Consider the following 23,638-nt stretch of genomic DNA (forward strand, 5'->3'; position numbering starts at 1 on the left):
GGGTTGCAGATCATTATGCCTGTTAAACTGCAAATGAGAGTCTTGGAGCAACTACTGTACATGTGGACCACTTAGAGGTAGCCAAAATTAAGGCACTGACCAGGAGTTTTGTATGGTGGCCAGGGTTGGATCAGCTATAGGAGAATATGGCCAGAGAGTGTTCCAAGTGCCAATCCATCCAAAATATGCCCGCACCAGTACCATTTCATCCCTGGGAGTGGCCATCCACCTCATTGTAGTGGATTCACATGGACTTTGCATGACCATTTCTGGGATCCATGTTTCTGGTGGTGGTGGATGCCTGTTTTAAATGGCCTGAAGTTTTTACAGTGACTTTTAATACAGCTGCACACACGGTGAAAGTGGGTTGATTAAACATTTCATACAAACTTTAAAGGTAAGCTTGCCGCGCCATGAACGCAGAGAAGGCTACATTACAGCACAGGCTTTCCAATTTCTTGTTTGTATACAGGAAATCAGTTCATGCCAGAACCAACCAAACCTAAACTATGTTGTTCCTGGGAAGGAACCTCGGGCCTAGACTGGATTTGACCAAACCGGATACTCATGGACTGATTCATGACCGGCAACTAAAGCAGTATCAAGTTACCAGTGGCACCACAATTTGGGCTTTGTCAGTAGGACAGACTGTGTGCCACATAACTACAGCGGAGAGCAGAAGTGGGTAATCGTAAAGGTTACACAATGTAGAGGGCCAGTGTCATACATAGTGGAAATTGTGCCTGGTGTACTGTGGCTCAGATACCTGGATGAACTACGGGAGCATAACGGATTACCTGTGTGAAGAAAAATCTGCTACAGAAGCTTTGGTATCAATGCCTGCACCAGTAGATACAGAGGAATGTGCAGGTGACTTGTCTGGGGAAGCACAATTTTTTCAACCCCATGATACTGTTGGAGTGAACACCGATCTGGTGGAGTCCGCAGATACCATAAACGCTCCTGCTCCAAGTTCACAGGTCCTACATGAGGAACGCCGTTACCCTCCTTGGGTAAGACAAGCACATCAAAAACTGGACTTGTAAGTAGGGGGGTAGAGGAAACTATCTACATGGGGAAGGAATTGTTATATATTGGAATCTGGCTCTGCTAGATTCACATTGTAGTTTCACACCTGCAGTACCATGTCTCACCACTATGTTATTTTACTGTATTGCTTTACAGCTGCTGTATAATGTGTTGCTTTATGTTTGTTCCTATGTTACTTCAGTAAAGGTGTTGAAATCATGCTGACCACAGCTCCTGATCTTCATGTCTGTTTGTATGAATGAGCAAATACACAGACACAACAAGTTGAACATCAATGATTGTGTTATGGTATGCATCTGTTTTGCACTATGACTATGACAATTGACATTTAATCTTCTTTATTAATTTACCAACAAATTCTGTTTTCTGAGAATTGCAGAGTTTGCTTTTTCTATTATTGGCAATTTAATTAGTGACTCCTAAACATCACATAGTGTACAGCTACATTGCTGCTTTTTCTTTGCTCCCTATGGAGGGGAGCAGGAACAGTATCATTGTTGAGCCTACTATAATTGGCAGATGTATGTGCAGCCGAATACTGTGGGATGTTCATAAAATCATTGCTGCTAACCTGATTCAGAGATGGAACGATTTGCAGAGCCACACACAAGATTTTATATATATCTTTACAGTAATAAAGCTTTATAATATTAATTCATGGACAGGGTATAAATAGTTAAAACCTAAATATCACAAAAACCATTTCAAATTGAAATCTTAATTAAGACCTTTTGGGAACTATAGGGCCTTATTCAGAGATGGATGGATTTGATAGCCACACACAAGTGGCTGTGTAAATCTGTCCATCTCAGCTGCAAATGCAGGAGTTGTCAGACACCTCCTTGCTGTATTTGCGTGATCCCAGTGCTGCAACCTAGGTCGCAGCCTGAGATCACAATTGAAACAATCACGACCATCGGTCATGATTGTTGTCCCTTTGGCCAGGCTCCTGGAGCTAAAGATTACTGCAGCCTGGCTGGTGCCTGGTCATGTAAGAGGCCAGGAATCTGCGTCTGTTGACGCAGACCTTGGCCTCATCTCTCCCAGAAAATGGAGGCGATATGCCTTAGTTCTGGGAACAGTGCCCATGCAGGCTCTTGCTCCACCGCTAAATGCCATGGCATTTTAATCATGCTGCTGCTTGGGGGGGTCTGCGAGCAATATTGCACATGCAGAGAGCGAGTCCTGCACCAGAGCCGGATCTAGGCATAGGCATTCTAAGCAAATGCCTGGGGGCATTCCACAGCTGCAGTGATTTATCAGAGCTCAGCTCTCTGATCAGGCCAGTGGAGGGGGGTGTTGAGTGTAATTCCTCCTGTACTCTTCAGGATTCATGCAATATACAAGGAAGTGCATTGTCCTTCAGCACTCCCCTTTATGGCCCCCCAGCACCAGCAGTGTCTGGTTACAGCTTCCCGGCTAAACAAACTGTGTGCTGGGGAAACTTCCTATGAAGAGGAATGCTGCTGCTCCATCTGCCCCCATTTACCCCTTCACTACCTGGGGCAATGGGCATGCATTTCAGTCACTGCGCCAGCTGTTGCAACCAGCAACAACTTACATTATACAGAAACAACTTATATTGTCCTGTATAAGAATAGGAGGCTGTGTGCATAATGTCAGAGGTCTGTTATGTGTGTTGGTCTGGAAAGACCACACATTGCAAGGTGGGTTAATAGAACTGCACTAAGGGTGCAGAGGGGGTTAAATGTATTGTAGCAGAACTGTCAGATCTTCTTGACAGTGACAGCCCAATATATGGGCAGGGGGGGGAGATAAGAGAATGCTGCAAGGAAGGGACACTCACCTACACATGCACAAAGTTCCAAAAGCTGCCTGAATTCCCAGTTTGTTGTACTACTATGGCTGACATTACTGTAGTCCTATGCCAGGGTGCAGAGGAGGGCTCTCTGTCATGTGCTTTTATAATAATGTGCACTGTGTTTGCTGTATGGTAGGTGCAGAGCCTTTAGTGCCAGCTGCAGGACAATGAGCCATGAGATTCTGCACATATGACTTTTCCTGGTCCTGTTGGACTGCTGCAAGGACTGATCTGGTCCCCATTCTCAGAGGCTTCTCCAGCACCAAGAATGTCCCTGTTCTCAGTTAAGGATACATATGTATGTACTGTGTCACGGCATGTGTATTATGGAGCATGTGTATGTACTGTGACATTAAACAAATAGAGACGTCACACATTTTAAATGTCCTAACATAGTATCTTGTGCGGCAATACTATAGCAATTGCTTTCTGTACCACAAGGGAGGGAGTCATTGGTGGGTAAGGTGGTCTGACAGCAGTTATGATCACTGTGGGGAATTTATCTAATATACTTAGGAGGGAATGGGTATGTAATGCCGGCTGTCTTGATGCCTCCTGTCAAAATACCGACCGCAGCATCCTGATGGTTGGTATCCCGACAGGGGTCAGGTAAGTATACTTACCCTACCCCCTTTTCCCCCTAACCCTCCCTGCTTGTACCCTAACCCTCCCCATCCTGCACCCTAACCCTCCCCGTTAGTGCCTAAACCTAAGTCTCCCCCTTTTGTGCCTAAACCTAGCCCTACACCCTTAGTGCCTAACCCGCCCCAGTGTTGCCTAACCCTAACCCCCCCTAGCGGTGCCTAACCCTAACCTTCCACCCCCAAAATTTGGATTTAGGGCCCCATTTACCAACGAAAAATAACCCCTTTAGGGCTTGCTAAAGGGGTTATCCCAGGTTTCTGTATTTAGTAAACAGCGATAATCTTAGATCGCTGTTTGTACAGCATCACTCTCGCCATCTTTTAGATGTGAGAGCCAATGCTGCATGAAGTAAGTACAAATGCTATCGATGCTAAATTGTGTTCACCATTTGGAGCTGACTGGATGGCTAGAGGAATTTAAATATGATTAAAAATAAACTGGTTTATCCTGGGATTAATTTAGCATTAAACTAAATAGGCACAGAATATGTATTTCATGCCATCTTTATTCTCTTTTCATACTGTATTCTTCTTATTAGGGGTGTGCACCGGCCACTTTTCGTGTTTTGTGTTTTGGTTTTGGATCTGGATCTTTCTTCGTGTTTTGGATCTGGATTGGTTTTGCCAAAACCACCCTTCCGTGTTTTGGGTTCTGGGTTTTGTGTTTTGGATCTGTATTTTTTTAAAAAAAAGCATAAAAACAGCTAAAATCACAGAATTTGTAGGTTTTTCTGCTCCTATGCTATTATTAACCTCAATAACCTTAATTTCCACTCATTTCCAGTCTATTCTGAACACCTCACACCTCACAATAGTGTTTTTATGTCCAAAACGTTGCACCGAGGTAGCTGGATGACTATGCTAAGCGACACGAGTGGGCGGCACAAACACGTGACCCATCTAGGCGTGAAACTGCAGTGGCAGACAGGATGGCAGTTTGAAAAACTAGGCCCCAAACTGTACATAATGCAAAGAAAAAAAAGAGGTGCAAGATGGAATTGTCCTTGGGCCCTCCCACCCACCCTTATGTTGTATAAACAGGACGTGCACACTTTAACAAACCAATCATTTCAGCGCCAGGGTCTGCCACACAACTGTGGCTGAAATGATTGGTTCGTTTGGGCCCCCACAAAACAAGCTGGCAATTAATGTGTCCCTGCACAAACTGGCTCTATGGAGGCAAGATGTCATCCTCATCCTCCTCATCCACCGATTCCTCACCCTCTTCAGTGTGTACATCCTCATCCTCACAAAGTATTAACTCGTCCCCACTTGAATCCACCACCACAGGTCCCTCTGTACCTTCTGGAGGCTGGTCTCCCTGGAAGAGCTGATAATTCATTTTGATGAACATCATCTTCTCCACATTCTGTGGAAGCAACCTCCTACGCCTTTCGCTGACAAGGTTCCCGGCTGCACTAAACACTCTTTCGGAGTACACACTGGAGGGGGGGCAACTCAGGTAAAATAGAGCCAGTTTGTACAGGGGCCTCCAAATTGCCTCTTTTTCCTGCCAGTACAGGTATGGACTGTCTGCCATGCCTACTTGGATGCTGTCACCGATGTAATCCTCCACCATTCTGTCAATGGTGACAGTATCATATGCAGTGACAGTAGACATGTCAGAAATTGTTGCCAGGTCCTTCAGTCCGGACCAGATGTCCAAACTTGGTCCTGCCTGCCCTGCATCACCGCCAGCGGGTTGCTTAGGATACCTAAGTTTTTTCCTGGCAGCCCCAGTTGCAGGAGAAAATGAAGAAGGAGCCGTTGACGTGTCACGTTCCGCTTCAGCTGACAGTGTGTTCACCAGCAGGTCTTTGCACCTCTGCAGGCTTGTGTCGGCCGGAAAGAGAGACACCACATAGGCTTTAAACCTAGGATCGAGCACGGTGGCCAAAACGTAGTGGTCTGATTTCAACAGATTGACCACCCTGGAATCCTGGCAAAGCGAATGAAGGGCTTCATCCACAAGTCCCACATGCCGAGCGGAATCGCTCCGTCTTAGCTCCTCCTTCACTTTCTCCAGCTGCTTCTGCAAAAGCCTGATGAGGGGAATGACCTGACTCAAGCTGGCAGTGTCTGAACTGACTTCACGTATGGCAAGTTCAAAGGGCTGGAGAACCTTGCACAACACGGAAATCATTCTCCACTGCGCTTGAGTCAGGTGCATACCCCCTCCTTTGCCTATGTCATAGGTGGATGTATAGGCTTGTATGGCCTTTTGCTGCTCCTCCATCCTCTGAAGCATATAGAGGGTTGAGTTCCACCGCGTCACAACCTCTTGCTTCAGGTGATGGCGGGGCAGGTTCAAGAGTGTTTGCTGGCGCTCCAGTCTTCGGCACGCAGTCGCTGAATGGCGAAAGTGGCCAGAAATTTTTCGGGCCACCCAAAGCGTCTCCTGCACGCCCCTGTCGCTTTTCAGAAAATTCTGCACCACCAAGTTTATTGTGTGAGCAAAACATGGGACGTGCTGGAATTTGCCCAGATGTAATGCCCGCACAATATTGGTGGCGTTGTCAGATATCACAAATCCCCAGGAGAGTCTAAGTGGGGTAAGCCACTGGGCGATGATTTCCCTCAGTTTCTCTAAGAGGTTGTCGGCGGTGTGCCTCTTACTGAAACCGGTGATACACAGCGTAGCCTGCCTTGTAACGAGCTGGCATTTCTGAGATGCTGCTACTGGTGACGCTGCTGCTGTTGCTGCGTAAGGTGATACATCTACCCAGTGGGCTGTCACAGTCATATAGTCCTTAGTCTGCCCTGTTCCACTTGTCCACATGTCCGTGGTTAAGTGGACATTGTGTACAACGGCATTTTTCAGGACACTGAGGACACTTTTTCTGACGTTTCTGTACAGTCTCGGTATCGCCTGCCTAGTGAAGTGGAATCTAGACGGGATTTGGAACCGGGGACACACTACCTCCATCAATTGTCTAAATCCCACTGCACTAATGGCGGATACCGGACGCACGTCTAACACCAACATAGCAGTCAAGGCCTCAGTTATACGTTTTGCTTCAGGATGACTGCTGTCGTACTTCATCCTCCTCGCTAAGGACTGTTGGAGGGTCAATTGTTTAGTAAAAGTAGTGGTGTTCCTACTTCCTCTCTGGGATGATGAACGACTCCCAGCAGCAGCAACAGCAGCAGCGGCAGCAGTAGGCGTAGCAATGCAGGATCCTCCAGAGGAATCCCGGATAGGAGAGTCAGTCATGCCAGTGACATGGCCTGCAGGACTACTTCCGATCCTGACTAAGGAGGAAATTGACGAGGAGGGAGTTGACGGTGTGGTTTGCAGGCGCTTGGATACAACAGGACAACGGGATTTAGGTGTCCCTGGACTGCTTACGGTCTTAGCCAAAGTTTCTGAACTTGACAGTAACTTTTTATGAACGCGCTGCAGGTGCCGTATAAGGGAGGATGTTCCTAGGTGGTTGACGTCCCTACCCCTACTTATTTCACCTTTACATATGGTACATATGGCAAGACAGTTGTTGTCCGGATTTGGATAGAAATATTGCCAGACCAAAGAGGTGGAATGTTTGGTCTTCTGCCCAGGCATGACCGTGATGGGCTTTTTCATCCCACGGACAACAACTGTCTCCCCCGGAGCCTGATTTAAACAAACCACATCACCATCAGAATCCTCCTCGCCAACTTCCTCCTCAGCGCCAGCTACACCAGTATCCTCATCCTGTTGTACTTCAACAGTGACATCTTCAATTTGCATATCAGCAAGTGGACTGTGGGTGCTCCTTTCAGCACTTGCAGGGGGCGTGCAAATGGTGGAAAGAGCCACCTCTTCCCGTCCAGTGCTGGGAAGGTCAGGCATCGCAACCACCACCACACTTGGACTCTCCTTGGGGATTTGTGATATCTTCTTAGAAAGCACAGTTCTTCGCTGTGCTTTTGCCAGCTTAACTCTTTTGATTTTTTTAGTGGGAGGAGGGCTTCCATCGTCATGTGAAGCTGAACCACTAGTCATGAACATACTAGGGATCGACCTTAGCCGTTCCTTGCCACTCCGTGTCGTAAATGGCATATTGGCAAGTTTACGTTTCTCTTCAGCTGATTTAAATGTCTTTTTCAAGGTCATTTTCCTGAACTTTGCCATTTGGGATTGTATGTGCCCTCTACTATGACATTGGGCATCGGCCTTGGCAGACGACGTTGATGGCATGTTATCATCTATGTCATGACTAGTGGCAGCAGCTTCAGCACTAGGAGGAAGTGGTTCTTGATCTTTCTCTATTTTATTTTTATCGGAGAAAGTTTGGTCCTCCATTTATGTTATATCGATTTGATATATACGTGCGGCTAAACACAGAAAATAATTTTTTTTTTGGTTTGGACTGGAGTGTACTTTGTGGGTTACAGCACCCTTTAACGGTCAAGCCAGCCGGCCCTTTACTTATGACACAGGCGCACGCTTGGCACTACTTTGTTGATGCACGTGCGGCTACTGCGCACACAATTCACAAACACAGAAAATAATTTTTTTTTTGGTTTGGACTGGAGTGTACTTTCGGGGGTTACAGCACCCTTAACGGTCAAGCCAGCCGGCCCTTTACTTATGACACAGGTGCACGCTTGGCACTACTTTGTTGATGCACGTGCGGCTACTGCGCACACAATTCACAAACACAGAAAATAATTTTTTTTTTGGTTTGGACTGGAGTGTACTTTCGGGGGTTACAGCACCCTTAACGGTCAAGCCAGCCGGCCCTTTACTTATGACACAGGCGCACGCTTGGCACTACTTTGTTGATGCACGTGCGGCTACTGCGCACACAATTCACAAACACAGAAAATAATTTTTTTTTTGGTTTGGACTGGAGTGTACTTTCGGGGGTTACAGCACCCTTAACGGTCAAGCCAGCCGGCCCTTTACTTATGACACAGGCGCACGCTTGGCACTACTTTGTTGATGCACGTGCGGCTACTGCGCACACAATTCACAAACACAGAAAATAATTTTTTTTTTGGTTTGGACTGGAGTGTACTTTCGGGGGTTACAGCACCCTTAACGGTCAAGCCAGCCGGCCCTTTACTTATGACACAGGCGCACGCTTGGCACTACTTTGTTGATGCACGTGCGGCTACTGCGCACACAATTCACAAACACAGAAAATAATTTTTTTTTTGGTTTGGACTGGAGTGTACTTTCGGGGGTTACAGCACCCTTAACGGTCAAGCCAGCCGGCCCTTTACTTATGACACAGGCGCACGCTTGGCACTACTTTGTTGATGCACGTGCGGCTACTGCGCACACAATTCACAAACACAGAAAATAATTTTTTTTTGGTTTGGACTGGAGTGTACTTTCGGGGGTTACAGCACCCTTTAACGGTCAAGCCAGCCGGCCCTTTACTTATGACACAGGCGCACGCTTGGCACTACTTTGTTGATGCACGTGCGGCTACTGCGCACACAATTCACAAACACAGAAAATATATTATTTTTTTAGCACTTGGGGGGAGCACCCCTGATGGACAGAGCACCCCCTGGACAACACTACAGCACTCCTTTAGGACTGGGACACTGCACAGGACTTTGGAGTGGACACAGCCCCTATGGAGAACTGACTGCACAACACAGTCCAGCCAGCCCCTATGGACTTTGAAGTAGTGGACACAGCCCCTATTAACAACAGCAGCACAGCACAACACAGCCAGCCCCTATGGACTTTGAAGTAGTGGACAACAGCAGCACTACACTACACTACACTACACAGCCCTAACTCCCACCCTCCCTCTTCACTGTCCACAGCCGAGTGAGAAAATGGCGCCGACGCGGGTACCTTATATAGGATCCAAAACCCGCGAGACTCGGAAGGCGGGATGATGACGTTTTGCCTCGATTTCAGATCCGAGTCAGGCGGGAAAAGTCGAGCCTGACTCGGATCGGACTCGGATCGGGGGGGCTCGGGGGGGTTCGGATTTCAGAAATCCGAACCCGCTCACCCCTACTTCTTATATATATTATATTGCATATAAACATGGACCATGCTGTGGAAAGTGATGATTTAGCTAAGTTGGCTTTGTAGAAAATGATGGTTCAGCTATTCTCCTTTCCATTTTAGAATGATTTACCCTTTTTGTGCTGCCAGTCTTTGAATCTCCTGTCCACAATAACCTGTAGACACGTTTAGCCTCCTGTTGGATTGTTACCAGGCAGATTGGGCCCCTGGGAGAACGGGGCACTTTCTGCTGGGCTGAACCCCTCTCTTACCAGTGCCCCGTTCCTTCCACTGATAGGATTGGCAGCCGCTGTCACAAAGTACCAGCACTGCAGCCATGCTCAGAGCACTGTTGCTTTCTGAGCTGTGCCTACATCCTGTCATCTCAGCAGTGACAAGCAGTCTGCATTGCCTATATGTCAGATCAGACTCTTCCACATGCCCACTATATACCATCAGACCCATCTAGATATGCCATCAGATCCCGCCCCTCCACCCCCATTTAGGGCTGCTTCAGAAATTTCCCAAACTGCCCCTGGTTAGCTAGCTCAGGCTGAGGCTTGTAGACAGGGCAGGGGTGGCAAGTGGGCACTGACTAGGAACTGGGCAGAGAGGGGTGCTGGCAGTGTTCTGCTGACCCTGAGAGGGACTAGGTGTGTATATATATATATATATATATATATATATACACATAATGATATGCAGCCTGGTTGCAGTGGCTTGAATAGATTGAAACGTTGGGGAGAGGACTGAGAACTTCCAATTTATTTAATTTATTATATTATTATTTATTATACGCCCATCACGCTGTCTATCTATCTATAATGTATATATATCTCCAGATATAGTTATATATCTGCTAGGGGGCACCAGCCAAAATCTTGCCTAGGGCACCAAATTAGCTAGGGCCAGCTCTGTCCTGCACAGACGCAGAACCTAAAACATTGGAGATATGCATTAATCCTCAGATGAACATACATCTCTGAATCAGACCCATAGTTTTAATTTATAGATCAGTTTCATCTTTTGTTGTACTAATATAGTAGCAAAATCTCTATGTCTCCAGTTACCCGTAGCTATTTGATTGCCCAAAAATCTGTTTATAATTTTTCTATACAATTATGTTTTATCTTATAATGGTCCAGAAGTGTGGCTAACTACACCAATCTAACATTACAGATGAATCTCTCAATCCTCACTTTTAAAAGTCTTGAGGCGCATAAAAAGTTTATGAAGCCACACTCACATTCCATTAAGTAAATTGCATTTGTTGAATGACAAGCTACAAAATATTTGATTTCATAAACCATATTATTTACATTGATTTTGACCACACTGTAGAAAACTGACAGATTTTGTGTATTATTTCTCCTTTTCACTTAGAGCTCTTCAGACGATACTTTTAAGATTTGGGGTTCTACTATACTGTATATTAAAATATATTTGGTAGTGAATTACTTAGTACAGTATACATGATCCTATCTTCCTATGGTGGTAGCATTATTGAGTGATAAATGCCTAATAATATATGAAATTAGTTTTGGTTCTATGACCTAACTATTTAGTATAAAAAGGATTCTCTATTAACCTTGGCTACCTTTTCTTTGGCAAACTAATTTTTTTCTTTACTCACAAAAAAAATAAATCACAATTTCTATCATTTGCATATAGAAAACTATCTCATCAGTGCATTTGCATTTGAACCACTTAAATTGGTCTAGAGGCACCCTGTTGTGCCATATTTGTGGTGCATATTAATATCCTAAATACAGTATAATTATTAAAATCAGTTGTCTTTTGATTGCATTGAATCTGCATTTTCCTTCCTTTCTATTTATGTTCAAATGTACAAAAAGTATAAATGTTTTACTGATGTCAAACATAAGCACAATATTATTTTTTTTTAGTTTAAGGATTTGCAAAGACAGTCTGGTGATATCCTGTCCACCTTGCATAGAAAAATAATATAATCAATATAGCAGACTAGGGGGCCTATTCATCATAACTAAACTTTCTCTGGAGGTAATTAGGTTTAGAACTCGCATGGAGTTCTACCTAATTACAGGAGGAATTCATCATTCTTCCTCCCTATAACTATCTATTCTGAAAAGCTGCCATTTTTGCGATGACAGCTTTTCAGGAAATAGATAGTTATCCCTCTCTACACTAACTTATTGCAGCTGGAAGCAGTGCTGCGCATGCGATGTTACATCTGTAAAACCAGCGCATGCGCAGCACTGCCTACAGATGCGGTAACTTTGTGTCCCCCCTCCACTCACCTGCCCCCCCCCTCCCCCCCGTCCAGCACTTACCTGCCCGTGCAGCATCCTCCGGCTCCATCTGCTTTGCTGTCATGTGGTCTCCCAACAGCACACAGTACTGTTTAGGAAAAAAAAAAACTTTTTTTTTTCTAATCTTTATTGTGTTCTGCTGGGAGAACACATGACAGCATAGCAGACTGAGCCAGAGGAGAGACCAGAGCACCAGAGGAAGACTGCGGGGGACCTGCCCACGCTGACACAGGTAAGTGTTACCTGCTATTTGCCACCTCACAGTGGCGGATAGTACCTCCATCAAATTCCGAAAATACATAATTTTCGGAATTTGATGATTACCATAATTTCCATATCCCTATACTAATGTATGGGGAGTGTGGAAATTAACGCAGGGGGACAAGGAGATATCAGTGTTATCTCCTGTGTTAAGTCTCTTCATGTATACTAAAATAACGTTATTTAAGGAAAATGTCCTTAAAAACATTATTTTAGTGTTGATGAATAGGCCCCTAGAACACCAAGTTTGCCCCATTGAGAATATTTTTTTAAAATTTTGTTTTCCTCTAAATATGCCATAAAAACATTTTCATAACTGTTGGGGAACTTTCTGTCCATCACTGTACTGAACTTTTGGGGAAAAAATCTACCTGTTAAAATATAATGTCAATACCCTCTTTTATAGATAATTTAACATTTTCCTCCAAATTAAAAAAATATAAAAAAACAGCTACTAAACCTGACAGATTAAATTATAATATGTAATGAACTAATATCTGAAATATTTTAAATACTAATGATTTACCTTAGTGCATGTTTTTAAACATCTCCTGTATTCTTCTGCTATGACCCATTTTTAATGACATACAGGAATCTATATATTGGGTATCTTTAGTGGAATACATTTTCATTGTAATGCTGTTAGTCTCCACAGTGATTGGTCTGCTTTTCTATACTTTTAGTGAACTTTAGGGAGTACTGTACATAAATGACCAGTGTACAGTAGAGGGCTCTTTCATATACACGAAATCAAATATTTCCATTGTAGTAACACTAATTTTATGCAAAATTTCTACCAACTTGAGGGAATTTGTTTTAATCATATTTGATATAGTTTTTCTGAGTTCCTCATATATTTAACTTTCTTTTAACTGTCTAATGAATTCTTTAAAATACTTGTTTCTATTAAAAATAACAACATTACCCACATTGTCTGTAGGTCTAATGGTTATATAATTATTTTCCTGTAAGAATTTCAATGCATTCTTCCCCCATTTACTCAAATTGTATTTTTTAATATACAATTTTCCAGTTGATTTATGTCATCCATTATCATTTTGTAAAATTATCTTCAAAATTGCCTTTGCTCTGGGTAGGGAGAAAAGGTAGACTTTAAAAAAAAAATGGTTTACCAGTATTATCAAAAGGCGTTATGGATCTCCATTTTCTTCATTTTTCATCATCATAATTTTTTATATTGCCAATTTATAGAATGCATATAAATAACTAAATAAATAAATATAGGTGTTAGAGATTTATATCCATAAATGGTGCAACTTTTAGTCCCTTCCCTAATAACACAGTTTCTTCTTCTGTATTTAATATCCTAGAGCTTCAATGAAAAATATTTTCTATTGTATGTGGTTTTCATTGGGAGGACTTTAATTTTCCCTGGTATTACTTTTCTTTTTATTCATGTTTCTGTTTGTGTTAAATCCTATTCCTTTTCTCTGTATATGTTTTCTTGCTTTTATTGTCAGAGAAAATTCCTCTGTTGTGCTAAAAAAAAGACTGGCACTTCTCTCTTAGGGGTAAATTTACTAAGATGGGAGTTCTGTTAAGAAGTGATGTTGCCCATAGCAACCAATCAGATTCTACTTCTCATTTATCTAGAACCTTCTAGATGATAATACCTGGAATCTGATTGGTTGCTATGGGCAACATCACTTCTTAATAGAACTCCCATCTTAGTAAATTTACCCCCTAGAGAGAGACGTATCACAATTTGTTGACAGGATAAGTGGAGAAGTTGCCCATAGCAACCAATCAGATTCTATATCTTTATCTAGTACATTCTATAAAATAATAGCCAAAAGATGTTTGGTTGCTATTGGCAACTTCTCCACTTGTCCTCTTTAGAAGGTTTGTCCCATTTCTCCCTCAGTCTCTCAAATATATTTGAGACAGGGAGAGGATTTGCTATTTTTATGGTTTTGTCCCACCTATTTTTATGGTAAGTTTCTCTCACTGGGCTTCCACTTGTTTTCCATTCAATGATTTGTGGACTTTGTGCTCTATAATTTTTATTTTCTGTAGTGGAACAGTTTTTATTTTCATCTGAGAAATTATCAGCAATATCCTCCTGTTAATTAAAATCTCTATTACTAGGTTCTTTTGTAGTAATTTATATATCCTCTTCCACACTAGAAGATTTGTTCTTGTTATTTTTGTTCATTTGTAGGGTTTCTTTCTCTCCCTGTTTTATAATATTTCTTATCTCTACTGAACTTTTTCTGCTTTTTATTGATTGGCTCTTTATGGGTTTTTGTTGCTTTTAATCTTGATCTTAGTTTCTAACATTTTAAAATCCTTTAAATCTTTAAAAGTATTTACCAAAGTGTGAAAGATCTCAATTTCTTCATTTATCTCTGTCAAATCTCCTCTTCAATCCTTAAGATTAAAGTCCATTAGTGAAAGAGTACAGTTGCAGATATTATCCCATTCTTTCATAAATACATTTGATGCTGAACTGAATGAAAAAAAATTCCAATACAAAGAAATATTTAAGGTTGTACCCCTACCCAGATTCATAAAACAGTGGGTTATATAAGGACAGACACAGGATCAAAATAGTTGGTGTATAGCAATACTTAAGACCCCAATTTTCTTGCAACATATGCATATAAAAATAGGAAGAAGGGGCAAGAAGGTGGCCAGATACAGATGTGTCCTCATGCATCATTGCTGCAGTCGTGCCAAACATCTCTCGGTTCACCATGTCCTGTGCTACTCTGCTAGAGCCGGGCATTGTTTTTGCACCTTTTTTTTGCTAAAAATTAATCCTTTTCATAATGTAATGCAATTAGGACGCACCAGGGGACTGTCCTGATTAATTTTAAATGCAATACTTGTATATCTGTGTGCGAGTGAGAATCTGAATCTATATACAAAGTGCTATGATGCAGTGGCCGTGGCTTTTTCCACACTAAGTTCTGTTGAGCTTCGTATACTGACTCAGTTGCACATAGATATACAAGTGTTGCATATGAAATTAATCAGCATAGTCTCCAGATGTCCAGGCCCACCGAGAGCCGCCACGGGCCCAGGTAGTAGGGGGTGTGGCCTAATTGCGGTAGGCATGGCCACGCCCCCTTTCCGGGAAAAAAATAGTTTTGTAGCGCCGCATAGCAGCGCTGAGCGCTGGGTAGGGGGGCAATCTGAGCCCCCTCAGCCCGGCGCAATGCCAGGGGGGGTGCAATCAGTGTGATCATTGCCCCCCCACAGGCATAGGAGACTGCTGTTGCTGCTGCTCGGCAGCCACGAGCAGTCTCCACTGCAGCTCAGCACATGCTGTGTGCTGGGCTGCTGTGAGGGAGGGGGGGGCGGCCTTCAGGAAGCCCGGGCCCGGGTAATCTGTACCCGTTCCACCCCCCCTCTCGGCGCCCCTGCAGATGTCCTAAAGTAAGACGCTTTTTCGGCTAAAAGAAGCCAAAAAGATGCCTGGTGCTAGCACAGTTGTACAGGACCTGGCAGCTCATCTCACGCCATGTGGCAGTTTGAGACTAGATGTATGAGGACACATCTGTATAAAGCCAATTTTTAGTAATCACATAATAGGCGATCCGTGTGGTAGGTAACGGAACTGTCTGGTGGAATTAAGATATCACTTTACGCACACTGATAAATAATTTGCACGTTATCACTAAGCAGAGCTTTGTTTAACTGATCAAAACCATGAATGTTTATCTTTCTTATTTCTCCTACTTTTTATACAGTATGTGCATATAATGAGAAATTGAGATCCTCAGTATTGATATACTGTACACAAACTATTCAAATCCCCTGGCTGACAGACTGCGTCAAAAGATTAAACTCTTTTTGTTAAATATTTTAATGATGCGTATAGATGTCATGCTGGTGCCTCAAGTGATATATACCTACAAGTTACAGGATGTGAGATATTTTAAAACCACTGAGACGCATGACAACAATAGACACACATGATTACAACTGTGGATATATTTAATACAACCACAATTTCTTAAAGTGTCTTAAAGTACTACTTCTTCAGGTCTTTCAGATATAGTTTATATTCAAGTATTTTTCCTTTCTCTAATTTTCATTTAAACAATAGTTTGTAATACACTGTTCACAATCAGACTTTTCAGGTAAAGAGTGTATGGATTCAGGGCTGGTGGACCATCTGATGTCTTGCACTGAAGGGAGAGGCGCTGTCTCCCCTTTTGCCTGTCTGTCAGGAAATACAGATCATGACCTGATGACTGTAACAAATGTGAGCAATGTAAGTAAAAATATAACCAAAGAACATAGTTGAAATCTAAGTGGTACATTTATATGTTAGTCCTACATGTATTATATTTATGTCAGTTTAATCACTCAGCATAAGCATCAATTCTTTTGTATTTGAATTCTGCAAATAGAATGCTCTAATCTCTGCTCAGCTTTAGTACATATGTCTGTTACTTCCAATTAAGTTGTTATTTGATAAAGGTATAAATCATCCATTGACCAAATATTTTCATAAGGAAATTGACTATCAACAACCTTTACCTGCTTTAGCAGAAAGCAAGATAATTTTTTCTTTAAATACAGCATGTTTAACATCATTGTTAGGAATAAATAAAACATTTATCTATGATATATATCCACAGCTTATGTTGCAAACAGCTTATATTCCTGACAAGCACATTCCAATGTTACACATGGAGAAAACTGATGCTTGTGGAAGAAAACTGTTCCGTAACTCCTATGCTCTTGATTTTTTCAAACATGGCTCCTTAACAGCTATTTCAAATGACAATGGGTATGTATTATTCCAAGATCTTATGTACCTGAAATAAACAAAATATTGTGGGAATAAATAAAGTTCTTACCTTTGTGGAGATTTGCATAATTTGAAATGCCACAATAAAATGTATTTAGTAAATGGTAATTTAAAAAAATAGCTTCCATTGTAATATCTGAGGGTACTATTGTTTTTACATTCAAAACATTTAAGCAGTTCATTACTTGGCAGAGCTTTTCAAACTCAACGGTTCACTGTATTTCTCAGATGTCCTAGTAATGATCACACCAGGGCCCTGATGCCAGGTTACAGATACTGTGCTTGTATTAGCTTACAACTTGTATCTACAGATCATCCAATATTAAAATAATATATTATTTAGAATATAGTGTAACTTTATACAGTAACTGGAGTGTTCAATTCCTCACTCCCAGAATAAAGTTATAATGCTACCAGGTTTCATCATGTAGAGAGTATTACTCTCAGTAATGAATACAAAAGCCCTCATTCACAACTTCATTGACTGAGGAATCAGTCAGTTGTATGTGAATCATGTAGCAAGAGCCCTTTAAGAGAAAATTGCATCTTTTCATTTTTTATGGATTATTTTTATCTATGTTATTTTTATGTTTTAAATTCAGTGTTGCTAAATATGTTTTATTGGATTAGAAATGTTTTTTTGTTGAGAACACTTTGTTGTTGTTTGGAGGTTTTTTTCTTTACTTTTATATTCATTTATTATACATTTTTACTTGAAGGTTATTTATTGGCAAATATTATTCATATTTATGAGAGTGAAGAGATTAACACTGTCTACCTATTGTTGACTTATTGTCATGAAAATGAGTAATTAGTGGATCTCCTATTTTGATGTATTGTTTATTAGAAATACCCTGAAACTAGAGCACTCAATTATTTATATTTCACAGTTTTTTTGGGGGGGTATATAATACATCTATCATATAATCTTCTGGGGGTTCCTAGTCTAGCGCGGAACATTAACTACTACCTCATGTTGTAGTTCCACCCTGTTTTTTATTGCCTCCTTCTTATAAAAGTAAACTGTAAATTGTAGAACAATGTAAAGCATTTAATAAGTTTAATTTTTAGAATAAATATTTTTTTTCTTGTAGATTTAACATAGGAGATGCCTATGTATCTTTGAAAGACTTTTTTCTTACAATTGCATCTATAAGGTAAAGTATTATTATTACTATATCAATTACAGGCCCAAAAGTTTAATAAATATTTTGTGCTAAAAGATACTGACATACTGTACATTCTTAGGAGATGCCAAATGTGTTTTTATTCTACAACAACAAAGGAGACAAAAAATGAAGAAAAAAAAAAACTTTTTGGAGGCACTGTTAATTAACTAAAATTTAGGAGGCAATCCAATTAGGTGCGAGTTTCATACTCCCATTCATAAAGTTGCGTACTCAAGTCATTCACACATGAACTCACGCCGTTCGTAGCTAAAATTGTATACAAAAATGTTGCAATCCAATTAGGAGACCACCAGCACCAAAATCATGCACTTTTTATTGGCTGGGGCGAGTGGTGGGAATTGTATGAAGCTAGTGTCCAGGAAAAACTTGCGCTTTTTATCTGCTGTAAAATTGCTTGCCATTTGCTTATCTGATGCTGTCACTGGCTCCTGGCATCCAGTCTTGCTTTGCCTTGGTGATATAATACACTCAACTGTTTCCCAGACATAACTAACTATACTACTGACTACTACACTCACACACTAGATAACACAACATACACACATTCACACACTAACCAACTACCTGGAGAAATGGATAGGCAGATTATGGATATTTTTCCACAGGTACCAACTGAAGAGCAGAAGAATCCATATACATCTGGAATAGATGAATATGAGGAATACAAAAGTTTCTTGACCATTAAAGTATTCAGTGGCTTTTATATGTATTTATTTTTCATTGTATCTGATTGTGGAAGTTGTAATACTGGTTTTGTATTTAGCCTAGACAAGTAGATTGGTTGGGTTAGGTACGGGATCCTGGCAGTAAGGATGCCGACGGTCAGAATACCAACAATGGCATCCCAACAGTCAGAATCCTGACAGATTTTGAAAAAGTATTATTACCTTATCCTAATCCTTCAACTAACCCACCTTTCCCGCAGCCTAACTCTCCCCTTCCGCAGCCTAACCCTCTGCAGCCTAACCCTAACCCTCTTTCCCACAGTCTAAGCTTAACCCTTCCCTCCCACAGCCAAACCCTAACATTCCCCATAGTGCCTAACCCCTAACCCTAAACCTAACGCTAACCCTAATATTCATCATCAGGTTGTCAGTGGTTGGGATTTTGGAGCTGGGAGTCAGGATTCTGACCATCTGCATCCTGACCATCGGGATGCCGTCTTCATCCTGTTTGGTTTTGTTAGTGCAATGTTGTGATTTTGCTTTTGTTGTTGGTTGTAGAAGATGCAGACATGCCCATTCTCCCAGAATGCCAGGAGGCATCCAAAAATTGGGTGGCACTCCTGGCCTCTTAGAAAAGAAGCCAAGTTTCCTGGTGCCAGCTGCTGCTATGGCCGCCCCCTTCCCAAGTGAAGTGGGCAGTACAGGTGGCCAATGATGTGACTCGATGTGAATCACATCATCTTGGCCCCATACCATGCTTTAAAATGCAGGCAATCTCGAAATAGTCTAGCAGGGGGCCGAGGGACAGTTCACTTAATTTCATCACCATGCAGCCAGCACCGCCCAGTTCAGCTGCTTAACGCCCCCGCAGTGCGGACCTGGCTGCCCCCTCCCGGACTGGCGATGACACATTCTAAGCCAGCATGCCCTATTTGTTTATGTTTTAAAGGTGTTGTTTGATTTATGTATAGGTCTGGCTGACATAAACCTGCTAATTAAAAAATTTTTTTTTATAATTTTACTCAGATGTAAATGTATCTGTGTAATTTTTTTTTCATAGTTTCTTCAATGCTGTCTTTGGGTGTAACTGGTGCAATGGTGGTCAGTGTTACATGGCAGATATATATGTCACCATGTAACATTGCCCAGGACTGATGATGACACATCCTAAACCAGCTTAGTATTTTCTTTAAGTTTTAACATTGTTTTTTAAATTGTGTATAAGCCAGGCTGAAGTGCACTTGCTATTTAATGTTCTTGTTTTTTAATTTTGTTATTTATAATATAATTATGTCTAAATAAGCTAATACAAATATGCTATCCTACATTTGCCTGATTAATCTTATTACTTTGAAATTTTAACAAAACTTAATATAATTTATTTTCACATCTTCGAATTATAAAATTTTAAACTATCAAGAAGAATTGGAATGAGTCACCAGAGCGTGAATACCCAAGATGATCCATAACAGAGGGATAGTTCAGATGCTGAATAAGGAATAAGTGTGGTCCAAAACCTTTTGGTTAATAGGGTCATTGAACACTATGATGTGCTGGTTGGTTCGCAGGGCCAGTGTACAACTGCAAGAAGAAAAAAATGCAATTCGGCAAAATATTTCAGGTGAATGCAGCTCTAACAGCAACCAATTGCTTACAATCAAACTGTAAAAAAATATTTTGTGACTGTAAAATTATTTACTAAGAAGAAAATGGGGAAGATTTCAAACCATCAATTAGGTACTGGAGGAGGACATTAATTGAAAATTGAAGGAACCATTGACATCATGGATTCTACAACCTTTCAAGTTATGTTTTATGAAGTACTTGAAGTACAATGCTCACTAAATCTATTTAAATTTCATTAAACATTTTATAGTTTGTTTTATAGTTCCAGACAGGAGAGATACCTTTTGATAAGCTTGAGACTTTGGCATATCTTCAGTATATTGGGTTGATATGAATCTAGGGGGGTCCACACAACACACCTTGCACCCAAATAATCATGACTACCCCTCTGGAGTACAAAGATGGCGGCAAACAAAAACCAACATGAAGATGGCTATGCATATATTTTCCAAGAGTTCTGTGCATGCACAGTATAAAAGTCTCCGGGTACCAGTTGCATGTGCCTTGCCAACCAGAGTATACAGCTCAGCCAGAAAGGGGGAGCCCATATGGAGCCTGCATGGATCGATGACATTTTTCAGTAAATATTTACATCATTCTCCATCTAATGACCATTATGATCTGAAGTTTCTGGAGTCTGGTCTGGTCCGACATTAATCTTCTTTTTAGTCATTGCAACAGCAATCTTCTTCTTAGGCAAGTGGAATATTGTGATCCTGAAGTCTATGTTGGTTGGATCGCTTACATACTGGTCATTCTTTCTGGTCTTGTATTGGGAAGCAAATGTGTTGCTACAGGTGTTCTGGTTTCCAGCTGTCCTCCAACATTGATGAGTGGAACTGGGGTCTGGGTGAAACTTGGCCATTGTGCCATGTAAGTTGTTAAATAATGAGTTTGTTGTGTCCTGTATTTCCAAAAATCAATAAAAAGAGGAAATTAATTGTTAAATACCGATAGTATAGTAAATGTTGGTGGAGCTCCCCTGTATCAGATATGCATCAAACTCAGATGTGGGGTTCTCTACAAGGAAGTAGGGGAAAGAAAGCTGATTCCTTTGTGGGGGCACTCTTATATGTTTATTCTTTTATGTATTTAGATTTAATTAAATATAACTTAATTATACTGTTTAAAAATTATAAATTGCAGCAAGGTACCTTGATTATAGGAAAAATAATAAACAATTAAAAAAATTATAATCGATTAAAAAAATTATACTGAGTGATATAATTAAGCCGTGGCTCAAAGTGCATAATTTGAACACGCAACGATGTAAAAATGCAATAATTAATTTTGCAAAGTTCAGGTTTGTTAATTTAAATTTTAGCCTTAACCCTGTTTAGATGCTGCATTCAAAAAAGGTACGTATAAAGAAATAAGTAATTGCTATATGCTGCTTTCAATGATGTTAGAATCCTTTGCAAAATTTATTTTTTTTAAATGAATCAACAATCTGAAAAAATATATCAAGTGGCAAGGCCCCACAACCTTTTTTTCCCTTCTACTTCTAGGGCAGCTGCTGTTCGGAATGATGACATTTTACTGTGTAATAACCTAGATGTGGGGTTCTTTACAAGGAAGTAGAAGAAAGGATGCTGATTCCTTTGTGGGGATACTGTTATATGTTTATTCTTTTATATATTTTTATTTGATAAAATCTAACTTTCAATGATACTGTTTAAAAAATGTAAATTGCAGCAAGGTACCTTGATTATAGATAAAATAATAAACGATTAAAAAAATTATACTTATTCAGTGTTTGAGTGATATAATTCATCCGTGGCTCAAAGTGCATATTTTGAACACTCAATGGTGTTAAAATGCAATAGGGGTGAATATAAACAATCAATAATATATTACATTAGGCACAATAGAATTACTCCTCAACAGGCAATCATATTAAGGGTAAATCAGTGACAAATTTGTAAAATGCTAGGCAATAGCATCATCTTTCAGTTTCAATGTGCAAGATTATAAATCCACAAAATTATCAGTATGGATTACCAATCCAAAAATTGGCAGAAAGCTTTATAATTGCAGATAATGATTACACATCAATGTATCTTATCTCACTAGTCTATGTACAAACATCTCTTAGTGGCAATTTGAAACCAAAAAGTTACACAATGTTATTATTTTAATTGTATTTTTGTACTCATGACTCATGTGATAAGACACCTTACATAAAGGCAGTTTCCTATTACTTAATGGTGTGTAATGTCTCAAGTTTGCTGCATACCCTAAATGTCTGCAGTAAGGTAAGATTATCCTATACTGAGCCACTAAGGGTTTCTACTTTCCAAACATTTGTCACTCAGACAGTGACTGATGGATGAGAGGTGTTTCCAGAACAAGAAGGATAGAAAAAAGGAGAGACACCTCTGCTGCCTGTATAAGGAGTTAACCCCTAGAGTCCCCTGATGCTATAGCATTGCAGAGTATCTTCAGGGGGCTAGATGAGAGGTGTATTGAAATACCTGTTTGTTCAGTAGAAGTGCCTAAGTGTGCAGTCTGTTTCCGCAAACCAGGTACTGCAGCCGAGTCTGACGCGCGTTTCACCTGTATAGGGCTTGTTAACAAATAAACCATGTCTGATAGTGTCCCAAAACAGTCTTCATAACAAGCATTATTTAAGACAATCATATATCCTAATTGGTGCTTGGCACATCTCATAACGAATGAATGTGTAGATTGGATACTGTCACGTGACAGCCATTCAGACCAACCACACTGGAATAATAAGATTGGCATGTAAAATCCCCTATCCGCAAGGTTAGGCAGGTGGTCACATGGTCAGTCATGTGATCTCAGCTGGGGATGCATAGCCATAGCGCCCCATGTGTAGTCTACGACTGCGATCATATGATCAGTCACGTGATCCCTCAGCTGGAAAGTTATGATTCTGAAAGGGGTCTATTACATTGTAAGTGTAGTCTATGGTAACGATACTGAATTTGAACCTCTATACACTCCTTCCTATACCTTCTAATATCCTGCCTATACCTTCTAAGGATGACGCTAATTTGCGTACGCAGTCATACAGTAAATAAAGACTCCAGATCTAGAACTTGTGGTTCCAAAGCACAAAGTATTATTCAAGTAAAAGTACAGTCAGTTACATGCTATTGATCCAAATACAATTCAGCTAAAGGAATTATACAGACCCAAATACAGTATACATACGCAGCGCTTGTGGACCAGATGTAGGCATCAGCACGAAACCCTCGTCAATCAGCATTCAGCAAGAAGACTAAGACCCAGGGTTGGAACACACATATTTATACCCCCAGAAATAGACAACACAATAGAGAAGTTTGTTGCTGATGTCATTGGTTCCCAAGGGGGAT

The 23,638-nt window shown here is 40.9% G+C and overlaps 1 protein-coding gene across 1 annotated transcript in view; it reads left to right on the forward strand.

Moving 5' to 3' along the window:
• Positions 1–23,638, forward strand: part of LOC148501567 (putative ATP-dependent RNA helicase DDX60) — a 600,786-nt gene that overhangs the window by 568,506 nt on the left and 8,642 nt on the right. Inside the window, exons 35-37 of the mRNA XM_088450267.1 lie at positions 16,128–16,270; positions 16,641–16,792; positions 17,908–17,970. Coding sequence (XP_088306393.1) covers positions 16,128–16,270; positions 16,641–16,792; positions 17,908–17,970 — 358 coding nt within the window. The remainder of the gene's footprint in view (positions 1–16,127; positions 16,271–16,640; positions 16,793–17,907; positions 17,971–23,638) is intronic.

Source organism: Taudactylus pleione, unplaced genomic scaffold (genome assembly GCF_031769625.1).
Source record: "Taudactylus pleione unplaced genomic scaffold, aTauple2 ptg000513l, whole genome shotgun sequence".
NCBI lineage: Eukaryota > Metazoa > Chordata > Amphibia > Anura > Myobatrachidae > Taudactylus > Taudactylus pleione.